Here is a 17,471-nt window from a genome sequence, read left to right on the forward strand (position 1 = left end):
TAGACTTTGAAGCTAGTGAAATAAATCAATAGCACATACCCTTGTCCATTATTATCCATTGTTTGGTGTCGTATTCCAGTTTAGAAGAACAGGGAAACAATATGAGAAGCTTATATTTAGATCCTGAAAGTTGAACTGTTGATGATTTAAAAAAAAAATACTACATGCAGAGAGGAAGTAAGCCCAGAAAGTATCCCGCAAATGTGTTTTGGTGTAAATGTATACTTAGCCCTGTCCTGTCTCTCTGACGCTGTGAGCCCATTAACTATTTGACTAGTATGACAATACTGATATTTATAGTTTGCCACTATCAGTAAAATACATTACAAAAATTTCATATTGCCAATCTGAGACTAATCATCATTATTTGCAGATCAGCACCCCATTTAGTGGATTCCCCAGATGATTACATGTATTCCAAAAGAACAATAAACTCTGGATCTAAGAAACTGGATTCGTACCCACAGACCAGTTGATGCCTATTCCAGAAACAATTTAATTTAACTAAGAAATCAAATCAAATCAAATAAATACACAAAACAGGCCATAGCTGATCGTCATAAGAATTGCGGTCTAATTTAGGCTATGGAAACAGTCACTGGGCTCCTCAGCATCAGAGAGGCAGGGTGGGATTCAGGTATACCTTTACATTGAAGCTCCTTTGTGGAACAGACCTTCAAGAAGTACTTTATGGGCTCACTTCCTCTCCGCATCTGTGAATGTTTTTAGATCTCAATATAAGCTTCTCGCATTGTTTCCTTGTTCTTATAAACTGGAAGATGACACCTAACAATTTTTAGTAATAATGAATACATGGTAAATTTTATGGATTTATTTTACTAGAGTTAATGTCTTTAAGTCAAACTTTTTTTTTTTGTATTTATGACTGTCAAATAATAAAAAAGGATGAAAATCTGTTATTGTATGGCCCCCATTGTGTAAATTAAGTAGTTATTAATAAACAATTTGTATTCTGCTAACATTCATACAGTGACATATGTGGTGGTTGGATGGAGATTATTATTATTATTATTATTATTATTATTATTATTATTATTATTATTATTATTATTATTACTGCACTACCAAGAACTGTTTTATAATGTAATATGTGTAGTGTTCTTTGTGTATAAGAGATGCCATCTCATGCAGTTTGGGTGAAAGAACAGCAGAACTGAATATTTTTTGGTGCTCAAACTACAAAATAACATATCTTTACAATTGCACACCATGCAGCCCTTACACTTTGTCACTCAATATAATTGAGTTCCTTCTTAGAGTATACTGTTGGCAACAAAAATAAATCAACAGCCATTTGAATATTTGGCTTCACATAGAAAAGTAAAAAACCTATTAAGAGAGGAAAAATTATCATAAAACCACTCACAGTATTTTATGTGAGATTGGGACCACTTTATAATTTAAATGTGTCTTTTTTACATAGAAATACCGTGAACTAATTGTGTTTACAATGGCACATATCATTTATTTGAAGATATGTATACTGGATAGCGCCACTGAGATGTACATGGTAACTGAAGACTGGATGAAACCCTACCCTTCTTTGAAAGACTGCAATTGAGAAAAGAGGATATCAGTTTAAGGTCTCATCTAGTATAACTACAGCCTGTTTTACTCCATTATTACTGAATTGGTCGCAGTTTTCTCTATTTTTTGTTTTTTATTACATGCTGTTAAAACAAATGTTTCTGTTTCCGAGATGTCAAAATAAATCCTGTGTTAATTTATTACTGAAGGCATTAGAATCAAACCTAATGCTACATAATGAAAGACCTTTTTTTTGCAAGTCTTTATCATTTTGCAAAACCAATTCATGAAATGAAAAATAAAAGAGAAAATAAATAATTGCTTATACGTCATCACATATATTTACTTATCTGGAGCTGTGGACTTTATTCAGCAATAAAAAATATACACCAGGGAAAATAATTTCCTTTTTATTTTTGTAATTTCAAAATCAGGTTTCTTTTCTTTCACTTGTAGAACCCAAGTTCAAATAAAGAAAAGGGCAACTTGTTTCTACAGTAAAAGTGAACAACTTCTGAAGCTTTTTTCTTTCATTTAACTCATGGGTTTGCTTTACAGTAACACAAGCTTAAGTGGTTTGTTGTGACTCTTCTCCAAAGAGTTCTGCCAGTTTTAGAAATTCTGGTCCCCAGTCACAAAGGTAATTATAATCCTGCTCAGAGTGTGTGGTTGCTGAATCTAGAGAACTGATTGACCCAGGGGGTGATCCCCGACCCTCATATGCATACGTCTGAAGAGAATCGTAAGGAGGAACACTGGTGTCAAGGTCAGCTTCTATCTGTCTTTGCTTAATAAACTCATGTACATCCACCCCATCAAGGACCAACGGTGGGCTGTGCCTCCGAACCCTCTGTATGTCTGGCATCACATCTCTTCGGAACTTCAGTTCTTCTGCTGCTGCTGGGTTCCTTAACGTTATGATGTCGAAGGCTTCGGTATCCTCCTCCCCGCCTCCTTCATCATCATAAGTAACTACATTTTCTCTGACATCTTCCTCAGAAATAATCAGTGGCTCCTTCTTGCTTCGTCTCAGTGTAACGAATAGTACAACAATAGCTAAAAAATAAAAAAGGGGGAAAAAGTAATTACTTTACAGGGGTCATGGGTGTTGAGTTCCAAATAAAATAACAGCTAACAGGTATTTTGATGATGCAATCAACAGTTTCACCACCTATTTGAACTCTATTTGTTTGGTATGATCTGAAAGGTCAAATTCCTGGTAGAAAACCTTGTAATTTAAAGTATAAATCAGGTTTGACTATGGGCAGTTATTTTGCATCCTATAATAAAAGCTGTTAATCTATTACAGTTTTTATGGCAGTGACTTACAGTTTGAGGTTGTGAATACAGAAATGCAATAATAACACACAATTGTACGTAGAATGAGTTCTAAAATTAAAAGATTTACAACCCCATTGTTACAATAGTTTGTATGCCATAATTATAATAGATTATGAGCTACACTACTTTGTGATGCTAATTATTTTTAAATGTAAGTTTTTCTGACAGTATTTGCTTCATAAAAGGAACCTTGACATTTTATGGGAAGTACAAGACAACATTATGTTTATTATATGTAATATGTATCAGTACTGTTCAATTACTGAGGTTCAGAAGGTTTAATCCCATTTAAATGGAATTTTAAAGAAATACAACAACTATCCATCCCTGTTCTCATAATCTAGGGGCAGTGGCATATCAGACTTGAATGTTAAGTAAACATTAAGTAAAATGGATATGAGGAAAGATCATTATAATGAAACTACATTGTGAGAATCATAAACAGAGTTGGGCATGTTACTGAAAAAAGTAACTTCTAAGTTGTTACTAGTTTCTTCAGAAATAAATAATATAATGCCCTTACTTATTACTTAATAAAAATGTAGTGCAATATATTACTCGTTACACACTGCTTGTTAAATTTATTTCTGTTGTCTGTTGTCCTGCGAAACAGTGTTGCAACTATTGTTTACTTTTTAACTAAAAATGTTCTACAATAAATGCATAACACTTTTTGGCATATAAATGTAACTATATATTTCCTAACTTTCAATCATTTTTCACTATGAGGAGAAAATCATATTTATATACAAACATTAGAATTCAATATAACAACAATCTATAGAAACTATGAACTATATGGTGATGAAGCAGTAAACTTAATTAATTTGTGATGTTAGCATTTTCCTGCAATTTCACACTTTTTGAGTATATGTAAGACATTTGCAATACAAGCAAAGTTGTATAAAAGTTGCATAAATTATTAGTCATTGCAGCAGCGACTGCAGATTTGAAACTTCATAGAAGATCCCCTCACTGCGATGCTTACATATTACATTTCAATCTGTGTGCCAGATGATGAGAAGAAAAAAGTGTGCACCATAATGATTTTATTCTGACACTTCTGGGTGTGGAAGACACTCTAGAGCTAATTGGTCTATAAAGTTTTATATAATTACATTACAAACTTTATTATTTTTAATTAAAAGTGGTTAACCAGATTACTTGACAAATTATAATTTAATCCAAATAATATGCAATTTGAATAATACCAATATTAATAGTAGCTGTGTGTAAGATTTGTGTTGATGTTAATTTATCAACAGTACCACTTATTAAACTTATATTATCATAATCACAGAGTACCCATGCTATTTTTAATGACACATTACAAACACATGTAAACCATGTTTATTTGTATTACCCTGTAACAAGGAGAGAAGGAATCTGAGCTGCAAGTCTACCTCCCGACCAGGAAGGGCGCTATGTAAGATTGGTGGTACACCTTCACAGGGAAGGGCTGACGAGATGGTAGGACGGAACCAGTTGGCAATTTTGGAGAAAGAGCGTAGTTACAAGACTGCTAAACAAATCTATTGTGATCAGCTGTGGGGATCACACGTGGCGCCAGGCGGGTCACAGGGAGGAGCCAGCACATACACCACAGCACAGCACAAGCACAGCACAGCCAACACTCTGGAGCACTTCTCCATGCACAAAGGTGGAATTGTTGGATTGGGATTACATGTGTGTTCTTTTGTTTGGGGCTGTAAACCCCCATATCATTGCTGGTATAGAGGGTGGATTTATTATTTTATTATTAAATACGGAAGTTTTTTAACCCTGTACTTGCTGTTTGGACATTCACTTCTTCCCCACATCATTCACATCCTGACATACCTATACATGTAAACCGTATAGGTTTACACGTATCACTGTTCGTTGAAGGGGAAAACAAAATGGAAAAAAAGATCTGTCAAATAACCTGGTGTGTGGTACAGGAGTTGCCTGTAGTCTGGTTTCCATTGTGCACTTCATTTTCACAGGCAGATTCTAAATCCTTTAGATTATACCAAGGCAGAACTCAACAACTGTGGACAATAATTGTGATGCACCAGCTCCTAACCCACTCTGCTTTTTACTGCTTTACAGTGACTAATTATGGTGGTTCCAGCTCTAACTCAGCCATAAATTACTTTACCAACTAACAATGCCTGTTAGCCCTTGCTGCTGCTGGACACCCCCAAGATGCATAGTTTTCAGTGTGGTTATAAAGTGTTATTTGAGTGCTATGAATGCTACAAATCTCAACTTCGTTATCACCATGTGGTCAGGTACACAACGGAATCTTAACTATTATAACTAAAAAAATAACCTCCTGGCTAAAAATGTAGCATTTCATCACAAATCAATTTATATAAAGCAGCTTTTTAAATTGAAAGCTAGAAGAGAAACCGAGACTCAATGAGAAATTGCAACAGAACTCATAAAACCTCAAGTAGTTCTTGAATGACTTGGAGTAAAGCACACAGAAGTGAACAAAAAATCAGTCGCCCACATGCTGAGCACTGCGAGAATTCTCAGCACTTGGCAATCAGATTCCCACAGAGCCAACACAAAGATTTTACGGGTTACCTCCTGTGCGAGCATGTAGGATTAGTATTACATTTTTATGATGTTCTGATAATTTCAAAAATAATTTACCTCAAGAAATGAATCTATCAATCACAAGCTGCCGCCTTTGTTAGAGGCAACTGGGAAAGTGAAAAGAAAATCAGATCAATTTATTGAAATCCCCTGTTACCCGAGTAGCTAACCATGGAGCTACCAATAGCTATGTTTGCAACGAAAAAAAAAAACCTGCTACGCTGTTATCATATCTACAGTATTTATTATGATAGAGTATTCAATTTAGCTGCTTTTTTAGGAGAGTTTTTGTCTTTGTCCTGAGGTAGGCATGACTGTATTTTATTTGAGGTAGGGCTATGCTAATAATTCCGAAGTCAAGCATTGCACTAACGAGGTAAAGGTAATTCATTATAAAATTAAAGATATTTGGTACTTATGGTATAGCCTAAGTAAAATATGTAAGCTATATAGCAAAGCAAAATATCACTGTACTATCTCTTAAAGAGGGCGTAGGTAACTGATTGTAAAATGTCAGTTCAATGGAGTGCTGTGTGAATGTGCTGAAGTCTGTATTTAGCACATACGATTGAACTATGCCTTTTTTTTAATTGCTTTTAACAGGTATTTTTCTGCCCCTTCTGTAAAGCTGCAATGTTGCTAAAGTGGTAATGTATTGCTTCTTTATATATCCCTACAATGCATGGCTTGAATCCCGATTCTCTTATTATTATTACAGTCAGCACTCGGTTATCCATTACCCAGATACACGTCAGTTGCATTTTACCGCCCTTTTATTAAGAATAAAATCAAATTAATGCTCTTACCCGTGATTTCCGACTCCGTCACCAGTTTTCTGATACAAAGTTAATCTCTTCAGTGTTACAATGTACTTGTTTATCCGTCACAGCCTGCGCTTTCAGTTTTTTTTTTTGGTCGCATTCCTAATCAGTCTGTTTTTAAAGTGCAGTTACACAACGCTTCCTCCAATTTCACATGACGAAAATGCAGCAAAAACAAAGCGAACGAGACCAGCTATGGTAATGTAAAAGTTAATCATTAAACAGTTTTAGATACAGTTTTAGAAGTTTTTTTTTTTAAATCTGTGATCTTTAGTTGCTTTTGTGCATTTTCATTTGCAAGTGAACTGTGACATTAGGGCCTTATTGAGCACTGTATTCTGCAATTTTGAATACTGACTTTGGATACTGTTTTAATTCTGGAAACTGGTGTTGTTTTTTTTAATCGTTTGCTAAATTGTATTGCCTTGTACATTTTTAAGCAGCTCTGTGCATGTGTGACCGAGTGCTGTTGTTGCAGTGACGTGTGGGTAATGATGTCACGGACCAGGAAGTAAACAGAAACCAAACAATGGATGGAATGGCGGTGGTGAAACTGAGCGCTACGGCACTCAGCTATTTTATTGAATAATAAAACAAAAGATTTAAATGAAACAAAACACTACAAACAAAAAGGGCACGTTGGCCAAACAAATAAACAAATAAGTATCGTGCTGGTGAAGACCAGCACGCTTAGCAGTTGTTTTGAACAGTTGTTTTTTAGCTCTCCTTGCTCGCTCTCCCATACTCTCCTCTGTACACCCTCTGCTTTAGCGCAGACAGCTGGAGGCTTTTATATTCTTTAGTAAGGATGCGTGACTGTCAGCTAGTTAAATAAATCACTAGCTGATCAGTCACGCATCCTCACGAGGTTTTTAAACACAAAAACAATAACAAATAACAAATCGGCTTTCGTCGTAATATAAAACATAAATCATAATATAAATAACAAACAAAGGCGCGGGACATTCCGCCACAGCAAGGGTAACATTTCATTTTGCTGTTGGGTCATTAATGGGGAATTTTACATACTGCTACAATATGTACCGGATTTAAAAGTATGTACTGCATTAGAGTCCACGTGTCCACAGTCGTCTCTTCTGGCAAGTAATATTTTCAGAATCATATCGTTCTGAATTAAAATACTTCTTCTGTTGAAAATATAGTACTATACCAACAAAACCAATACAGTACATCTAAATAGAAGCCTACTTATTTTAATTGGAATGGGCCAAAATGAAATCATCGGAAATGCATCACACTCATTTAACACTCAAGTTAACATTTTATAGGGTCAGATATGTGTGTGCTGACTGGATTAGTTTTATATACATGTAATGTTAATACAGGCAATATAATATAATTAGGATTAGGATAGCAGTGTGGAGTAGTGGTTAGGGCTCTGGACTCTTGTCCGGAGGGTCGTGGGTTCAATCCCCGGTGGGTGACACTGCTGTTGTACCCTTGAGCAAGGTACTTTGCCTAAAGTGCTCCAGTAAAAACCTAACTGTATAAATGGGTAATTGTATGTAAAAAAATAATGTGATCTGTATAATGTGAAATAATGTATAACGTGATATCTTGTAATGATTGTAAGTCGCCCTGGATAAGGGTGTCTGCTAAGAAATAAATAATAATAATAATAATTATCTCTTAAGTTTCACTCAGTACGTGTTATGTCTTAGTGAGTGATTTACAAACATGTCACACTCAACACTCATTGTGTTAGGTCAGCTACTGTATAGAGTAGCTGATCAGAAGCTTTAAGGATCGTGCACTTTTTTTGTATAGAAACACAATAGTTCTAAGTAGGTAATGCAAACATCATCAATGAGTGAGGGAAGATATAAAACACAGTGGTTTAACGGATTTCAAATTGTGAATTAGCTTAATAAATGTACACAGCATGACCCTTTAAAGCTTACCAAGTAGAATGATGATACAAAGTAGAATGGCAATGAGGGCTCCTGTGCTTAGTCCAGCAGAGGACAGGAATGGTTCTGCATGGCAAGTTCTCACTTTCCCATCTCTCCCACAGGCACACACTCTCAGTGTAAGGGTACTGGTACTGCTGTGGGATGGGCTACCTCCATCAGAGATCACAATTGGTAGGTAATACACTTCCTGGGTTACCCGACTGAATCTTTGTCTTCTTGCCAAAATACTGGCTGTGTTATCTAAAAAAAAAGAGAGAGAGAATGTTCAGCTTTAAGGCAAATGCTTTGCTTAATATTGTTATCCAAATGCTTTTACATAATTTAAACTCTTTTTGTTGGCAGGTATTGAATGACACCAAATCAGTCTATTAATTAATGTGCTAATTTCAGAATCTGAAAAACTGCATTTTCCCTGTTTTCAATGGAGTACCAATCAATGGCAATTAACTTCTGCATTGAACGATTTAAAAGCTGACTTATATTGCTATTCTGTTGTACCGATGTCATAAAGTGACGATGTATCTCACAAAATGCAATCATTGTGTAGAAGTGATCGTTCCACAGATCTAACTTAAGAGCTACAGTTGTGCCACTGGGAAATGTATTTCTTCCTCAAGTTTAATCACATTACATCTTGTCCAGGACTAAAATCCCACAATACACTACAGAGATGTAGTGTATAGATTGTATAGAATCAAATAAGGTAAAACAAATAATCATATATCAAATAAGTGGTTTTAATTTGTTTGATCATGACAGGTTAAACTTCTTCGAGGGCATTACTTGTAAAGTATGCCTCTAATTGACATAGCCTTAATATAAGGCTCACATAAGCCTATAATTTCACTGCATGTATACAACCAGAGTGGTATTATAAGCTTTATCAGCCTACAGTCACTCAACATACAATCCTATTGCCTCCTTTCGTTGAAAAGCAATCTAAACAGATTTATAGTTTTTGGTTGAGCTACTCATTTGTATTCAGCATCACTACTTTGTTCAGAAACAGAATCACACTTTCCTTCAAGAACAGAGCCATACTAAAGTATTTTGCTGTATGTATTTTTCATTGTTTCTGTAGGTCAGAGGCAACTATTTGGTGTATTCAATATGCAAATTACAGTTCACAATTGTGCATTAAGGAAAAATATTCATTAATTTTAGACACACAATACTATCCTAAGCTTTGACCACCAATCTGAAAATGATTGCAGCCACAGGGGTGAAGCTTATGTAAATAAGATTATTCTAAGATGTTTGAATGTCCTTATCCAACTGGTAAAAATATCTGAGAGGCAATTTAAGCTGACAGGCAGTACATCCTGAGATGATTTACTGTGTAGGGCAGCAGTGTGGAGGTGGTTAGGGCTCTGGACTCTTGACCAGGGGGTCGTGGGTTCAATCCCAGGTGGGGGACACTGCTGCTGTACCCTTGAGCAAGGTACTTTACCTAGATTGCTCCAGTAAAAACCCAACTACATAAATGGGTAATTGTATGTAAAAATAATGTGATATCTTGTAACAATTCTAAGTTGCCCTGGATAAGGGCGTCTGCTAAGAAATAAATAATAAATAATAAATGTAATGTGTCACTTCCTTTTGCCTCTGTGTACTTATTGTAATATTGTTTATACCATCCTTGACATATTTATAGATATATTATTGATTATTTATAACACATTCTTAAAATGACTGTGGAACAATTGCAAGGGACAAAGATCTGATGTAACACAGTATATCATTTTTTTTTTTTGGTTACTTAATGATATTGCTGAACAGTCATCTAAAGGTCTCACCTTCATTATCCTGCAGTGTAAAATTAGGGTTATTGGGAAGTTCAGCAAGAGAAAAGAAGAATCTTGGTCCATTTGCAAAGTCATCTTTGTCGACCGCACTTATTGTTTGAATTACCTGTGAAAAAGAGAAAAATGATTCAAACATATAAAGAGCATGGCAGCAAGAATGCAGTCAAGGTTCCAATGGGTGGCTTGCATTCTCTTAATTGTTCCAATGGGTGGCTTGCATTCTCTTAATTGTTCCAATGGGTGGCTTGCATTCTCTTAATTGTTCCAATGGGTGGCTTGCATTCTCTTAATTGTTCCAATGGGTGGCTTGCATTCTCTTAATTGTTCCAATGGGTGGCTTGCATTCTCTTAATTGTTCCAATGGGTGGCTTGCATTCTCTTAATTGTTTTTATACACTAGTAACACATTTTGTTTGTGTTCTATTTTGAAAAGTAATTACGCCAAAACCACTTCATGTAATTATCCTATCTTGCATGGCTTGATATCATAAAACATGCTTAGCAACTAGAGGATGAAAATGAAATCTGCTGGATAGTATTATTATGCCCACTGGTTTATCTGCTTTACAGCGAGGTGATTATTCTGTATAATCTTCACCAGAGGGCATAATTTAAGACCCCCATTGTATAGCTCTGCCAGCTTTTAGTGTGAGACACACTTGACCCTAGTTAGACATCATGCATTTTGTACAGGCAATTTACAAATAAGGCTCACAAATCCTGGCTTACAAATGAACCTGTTGTTGGCAGACTTCTGTTACCATTGAAGCAATCACTACACACAATGGCATGTGATCTCAAGGTAATATTGTCAGTAAGTGGCTTAAAAGGAAGAAATGGAACTGAAGTTCAGCGTGTCAAAGAATCAACCCCCTCAGGAAAGTATGTAGAGTATACCTCGTGGCAGGGTCTGTTAACTCGGTTTTATCTTTGTTTTTAAGTTAAACTTCCCTTTCAAAAAATTAAAAATGGAATAAACTGTACATATATTCTGGTAAGAAAAATCACTTTCATTTTATGTTATCCATATACAGTGATGAAAATCTGAGAATTCAGGTATGTAGATATTTGTTTATTAAAAATAATAGATATATTATTATAGTATAAAAAGGCTCTAGTTTTAATACCCAACCACTTTTTTTCCAGTTAGTTAAAATTACACTTTGACATTGAGATTCAATTATGAAGCAAATGGACATGCATATTTTTTAACTAGCTGCAGTAATTGTTATTGAGTATACTGTTAGTTCTAATCGCTGACAAATATCAGTTATTGTAATAAATTGTTAGCAAAATCATTTCAGTTGAATTGAAATAATATCAGCGCCCCAATTGGCATCGCTATGACTGTGAGAAATACAAATCTGTATGCCTTGGTGATTGGGGAAACTGTTTGTATTTGTGATGACACTGTACAAATATATTAAAAATAAAAATAATATTAACAAAACAACTGAAGCATGATTTGTTTTGGAATAGATTTGCTTTGTTGCACACATGCCTTCTCTGAATAACTGATGATTACCTTAGCTGTGTAAAATGCAGAAAGCAGTTTGCCTGTTTTATGCACTTAATGCAGCCTATCTTCTGGAAACATCAGCGTTCGCTGAATAATTCATAAGGTCAAGCTGCTTGAATGTTGTATTACCGGAAATAAATCTATGCTTCTTGTCATACACTGAAGGGAATGACTGATATGGGACAGCTTACCTGACCGGGTCTGGAATTTTCACAAACAACTACATCGTCATCACTGGCAAGCTCAGGTGGGTTGTCATTGACATCCAAAACCTGAACGGAAACTGGAACGTGACTAAGGAGACTGGGGTTGTCTGTTAAAAAAAGAAGAAAGTGTGCATACATAACCTTGTGTTCCATATTAAATCAAGAATATTAATTTTAAGACTAAGCCAATCAGGTTCTGAGTGGAGTGGTTAAAACGTTACAAACTTAAAAGGTTGGAACTGTCCCTTACATTTTTAAAAACCACAAGCTCCACACTGTTGTCATTGACATAAAAAAAAAAATTAAAAAAGGGGGCTCCCGAGTGGCGCATCCAGTAAAGGCGCTCCGCGTGGAGTGCAGGATGCGCCTTATAGCCTGGAGATCGCAGGTTCAAATCCAGACTATGTCACTGTCGACTGTGACCAGGAGTTCCTAGGGGGCGGTGCACAATTGGCCGAGCGCCACCCGGGTAGGGAGGGCTTAGGTCAGTAGAGGAATCCACGGTTCACCGCGCACTATCGACCCCTGTGGCCAATAGGGCGCCTGCAGTTCTGCAGTGGAGCCATCAGATCTGTGTTGTCCTCCGGCACTATAGGTCTGGTGGCTTCGCTATGGATCCGCAGCATGAAAAATGACGGATTGGCAGAAGCACATTTCAGAGGATGCGTGTTCCAGCCTCTTTTTCCCGAGTCGTTGCAGTGGTGAACCGGGATACAAATAACAGTTGAGCATTCCAAATTGGGGAGAAACCCAGCTTAAAAAAACCATTGACAATGGCTAAATTTAATTAATAAATAAATAAATAAATAAATAAATAAATAAATAAAACTGACAACTGTTGATTTTAACGTAGTAGACAAAGTAACCTTTGATCAGAACCAATTCATTTGAAAACCACATGAAAGTTAAAACTAAAAACCAACATGTAAAATGTTAATTTCACTGCAGCTTTTTTTTTTTGACAGTAGTAAAAAATTTGAAGAGGCAAAAGATCAAAGCAAAAAAAGCATTACTGAAAACTTAAGAAACTAAAAACATCAGGAGTGTTCAAGACACGCTACGTCGCATGTGGCTAATGCAGGAGCACAAAACATACTGTAAAGGGGCAGAGTGGTCAGATGTTATTCAAGTTATGGGGTCTACATCAAACCTTATTGTTTGTTATACAGTCAGTCCACATAACAGACTAAAAGACAGGAGAAGCTAGTAAGTGGCTTTTTGACTGTTTCAAAATGTAAAGCCAGAACACCATTAAGTTATGTAATCTGAGATACTGTTGGCTTTTTGTTCTTACGGATACTCAAAAAGCAGCAAAGTTGAAAATAACACCATTAACTATTGTTATGATAAACAATGTAAAATGTTATCACAATAAAAGTACAACTCATCATTCACTTTTTGAATGGATTGCCTGCTTTGTTTCAAATCTTATTTTTATTTATGTATTTATTTTTGCTGGAGGTTATGTATTGTGTATTCGAGAATTACCCAGATTGCTCATAACATTCTGACCCATGGTCTTCATTATTAATATTATTATTATTATTACAGACCCCTGTGTGTTGCTTGATGTACTTTTTCCCCGAGGCACACATGTTTATGTAAAGCTTGGTGAATGGTCTCTGTTGTGATGTAATAGTAATATACAGCGCGGTTAATTATACAGTATATATTTCAAATAGCTCACAATATAACTTGAGCCAAAAACTGACACAGGTTCATGCCAGCAGCTTTTCCATGAAAATGGAATATCCTGAATTTTGAGGGGGACATAAAGGGTGTCTGAATAAGTTAGAGGGGGCACGGTAGTTTAAATGCTCTACCACTTTGATCTTTGGAAAATAGGCACAGATTCTTAGATCATTATATATTCCACCAAAAAGAAAGCGTCCAAGAACCAAACTAGCAGATAGATTTCCAACTTTATTTCTGCAGCTTTAGAAAATACAAAATCGTTGGCAAAGGTACTGACACTCTCTGTCAGTACCTTTGAATTTCTTGCAGTCCAACTAACCTTTCCCTGTCAACTCCTGCTCATTGTTCTTTACCGCCCCCCTGGGCCTCTCACTCACTTTCTGGATGAACTCGACTATCTACTCTCCTCCCTCCCCTCCCTGTCTACCCCGACTGTCCTGTTGGGTGACTTCAACATCCATCTCTCCAACCCCAACCACTCTGCTGGATTCCTCCCTCTCCTGCACTCCTTCGACTTCTGTCTCTCTCCGTCCACTCCTACCCACAAAGCTGGCCGTCAACTGGACCTCACCTTCTCCATGCCCTGCTACCCCCACTGTCACCTCTCGTCGTAACCTCCGCTCTCTCTCCCCCTCTGTCCTTGCCTCCACTGCTCTCTCTCACCTCCCTCCTATCGACTCCTTCTCACAACTCTCCGTAGACTCTGCTACCTCCACCCTCTTCTCCTCACTCACCTCCTCCCTCGACTCCCTCTGTCCCCTCACCTCCCGTCCTGCTCGCCCCTCCCCTCCCCATCCCTGGCTCTCCTCTGCGCTCCGCTCAGCAAGAATCACACTGCGATCTGCTGAAAAGAAATGGAAGAGAACCAAACTCCCTGCTGCCCTAGACCTTTACCGCACTCTCCTCTCCTCCTTCTCCTCTACTCTCTCCTCTGCTAAATGTGCTTATTTCCAATCTGTAATCCAAGCCTCCACTAACAACCCACGTAAACTATTCTCTACCTTCTCCTCCCTCCTAAACCCTCCCCCCCTCCTCCTCCCTCCTCTATCTCCCCTGATGACTTTGCCTCCTTCTTCTCTTCTAAAATTTCAGATATCCGCAAACACCTCTCCCTCCCCCGCACCCCCTCCCGCTCCAACTCCTACACCCACTGCAACCCCTACTAACTCACCCTCCTTCTCCACCTTCTTGCCCCTCTCAGACTCTGACCTCTCCTCCCTACTCCAGGGTCACAAACCCACCACGTGTGCCTTGGACCCCCTCCCCACTCACCTCTTTCAAGCTGCTGCTCCTGCTCTACTCCCCTTCATCTCCTCCCTCCTCAACACCTCTCTACTTTCTGGTATCTTCCCCTCTGCCTTCAAAAAAGCCTCGATCACTCCCCTCCTCAAAAAACCTACCCTCGACCCCTCCAGAGCTACCGTCCTGTCTCCCTCCTACCCTTCCTCTCCAAAACCCTCGAGCGGACTGTACACCGCCAGCTCTCTGCTTTCCTGTCCAACCACTCTCTGCTTGACCCTCTCCAATCTGGCTTCCGCTCTGCTCACTCCACTGAAACCGCCCTCCTGTCTGTCACCAACTCACTTAAGTGTGCCCGAGCTGCCTCTCTCTCCTCTGTCCTAATTCTCCTGGATCTCTGGCCCTGCTCTGGCCTGGTTCTCCTCCTACCTCTCCAACCGCACTTACCAGGTAACCTGGCGTGGAGCAACCTCCACACCTCACCCTCTCTTAACTGGAGTCCCCCAAGGGTCAGTCTTGGGTCCTCTCCTGTTCTCTCTCTACACCCGCTCCCTGGGCCCCCTCATCACATCCTATGGTTTCTCATACCATTTCTATGCTGATGATGCTCAGATTTTCCTCTCCTTCCCCACCTCTGACTCCACCATCTCCTCCCGTATCTCTACCTGTCTGTCTGCTATTTCCTCCTGGATGCACTCGCATCACCTCAAACTCAACCTCTCTAAATCTGACCTCCTTTTCTTTCCCTCCTCCTCCTCCTCCTCCTCTGATCTCTCTATCTCTGTTCCTCTGGAATCTACCACACTCTCTCCCTCTTCCTCAGCTAAGAACCTTGGAGTCACCCTGGACCCCTGCCTCTCTTATTCCCAGCACATCTCCACTCTGGCACGCACTTGCCGATTCTTCCTGAGCAACATCCGAAGAATCCGACCCTTCCTCACCAACTATGCTACCCAGCTCCTGGTCCAGGCCCTGGTACTCTCCCGCCTAGACTACTGCAACTCCCTCCTGGCTGGCCTCCCTGCGTCCGCCACCCGTCCGCTCCAGCTCATCCAGAACTCTGCTGCCCGCCTGGTGTTCTCTCTGCCTCGCTTCGCCCACGCTACTCCACTACTCCGCTCGCTCCACTGGCTCCCGATCACCGCTCGCATCCAGTTCAAGACTCTTGTACTAGCCTACAGATGCCTTGACCAGTCTGCACCCAGCTACCTCCAGACCCTCATCTCTCCCTACACCCCTACTCGACCTCTCCGCTCCGCCTGCACTAGAAGACTAGCTCTACCACCGCTACGCTCCCCTGCCTCCAAAGCCCGCTCCTTCTCCACCCTTGCTCCGCAGTGGTGGAATGACCTTCCTACAGATGTCAGGACTGCCCAGTCCCTGACCACATTCCGGCGCCTCCTTAAGACTCACCTCTTCAAAGAGCACCTGTAGAACTCCTCTGTTTGTATCCTGGGACACTATCACCCCTCATGTAAATGTGCTTTATTTTGCTCTTATCTGCCCCCTATTTTACTACATTTAATCCTGTACTTCAGAATACTGTAATCTGCCAAGTTTTTAACCTGTAGTACTTTGTATTTAATCACATCCTGATGTAACTATCACTATTTAATCATATCCTGATGTAACTATCACTATTACCTGCCGTATTATTGAATTGTGGTTTGTCAAACTTGTACTTTACTTGAACAAAAGTTATTGTATTTCTTGCTCTTATTGTATTACTTGTATTGTAACGCTTGAAATGTTTTTTTCTTACAATTGTAAGTCACCCTGGATAAGGGCGTCTGCTAAGAAATAAATAATAATAAGAATAATAAAAAAACCGAGGTGCAGAAAAGAGGTTGAAATAAAGACGTATTATCAAGCCAGCAGTCTTACATAAAAGAGGAGAATTGTATGATGTTCTACTCAATTGTTTTTCAGGAGGTATATGTTAAACTAGAAGGGACATACGAAAAAGAAACAGCAGGCCATCATTTTGTATAAAACAGCATTTGATGTTGTGAGAAAGTATTTGAGGTGAGGGTTAATTATTTCAGAAACGTCAATATGTGTTAAAATGACATCCTGAACCTACAAAAGTGATGTACATTACAAATACATTAATTACAGGTATGTGGTGCAAGCATTAGCATTTGAATATGTAAAATATAAATTCCATAATCTATACATTTAACCTTTTCTTGTAATGTTGTAAAAGACACCATGAAACGAGGATCAGTCCTACAGTATATATACTCAACAAATAACATCTAAACAGTGGAACATAGAAAAACACCGGTGTGCCTTTGTTTAATATACATTTCCAATTTGGCAAGTTGTATATTTATTATATAATATAATAAATATTATATTAATATTGTGCAACAAATGTATATACTAATAAACATAACCTTTACGATTGGACAGAAGCGTTATGGTGTACAATCAAATTCAGGATTAGTGTTATTTTCTTCCATCTGTTCTGTAAATGGCTTATGCTTTCATCATTCACTAAACCCAGCCTGCTCAGCATGTCCTTTATTCCCTGTTGCCCTGGCTTTTAATCTGTAAATAAGACACTGACTAAGCTCTTGTTGCTGTCCCTGCAAAATATTTTTTAACCATTGCTCAAAATTGAAACAAACAATCTATTGCACCTCATGTTCATTTTTCAAAAGATGGATGCTAACTGCCACTTTGCAATGTTAGTGCACCCCTGTGCCAATCAATTGGTATTATTTGTTGCCATGGAAACATCTTTGCACTTCTTGGTTTCCTGCAGCAAACCT

The 17,471-nt window shown here is 38.4% G+C and overlaps 1 protein-coding gene across 4 annotated transcripts in view; it reads right to left on the reverse strand.

The window, feature by feature from the left end:
• Nucleotides 1-1,866: 1,866 nt before the first annotated feature.
• LOC117394873 (cadherin-18-like) overlaps nucleotides 1,867-17,471 on the reverse strand; it is a 250,425-nt gene continuing 234,820 nt past the window's right edge. For 3 of the 4 annotated variants that reach the window (XM_033993548.3, XM_033993545.3, XM_033993549.3), the window contains 4 exons: nucleotides 11,746-11,867; nucleotides 10,027-10,141; nucleotides 8,219-8,470; nucleotides 1,867-2,604 (listed from right to left, as the gene is read on the reverse strand). In XM_033993548.3, coding sequence (XP_033849439.1) covers nucleotides 2,117-2,604; nucleotides 8,219-8,470; nucleotides 10,027-10,141; nucleotides 11,746-11,867 — 977 coding nt within the window. In that variant the 3' untranslated portion in view covers nucleotides 1,867-2,116. The remainder of the gene's footprint in view (nucleotides 2,605-8,218; nucleotides 8,471-10,026; nucleotides 10,142-11,745; nucleotides 11,868-17,471) is intronic. The other variant, XM_059020744.1, reaches the window with a different exon arrangement.

This window comes from Acipenser ruthenus, chromosome 3 (genome assembly GCF_902713425.1).
Source record: "Acipenser ruthenus chromosome 3, fAciRut3.2 maternal haplotype, whole genome shotgun sequence".
NCBI classification, from domain to species: Eukaryota; Metazoa; Chordata; class Actinopteri; order Acipenseriformes; family Acipenseridae; genus Acipenser; species Acipenser ruthenus.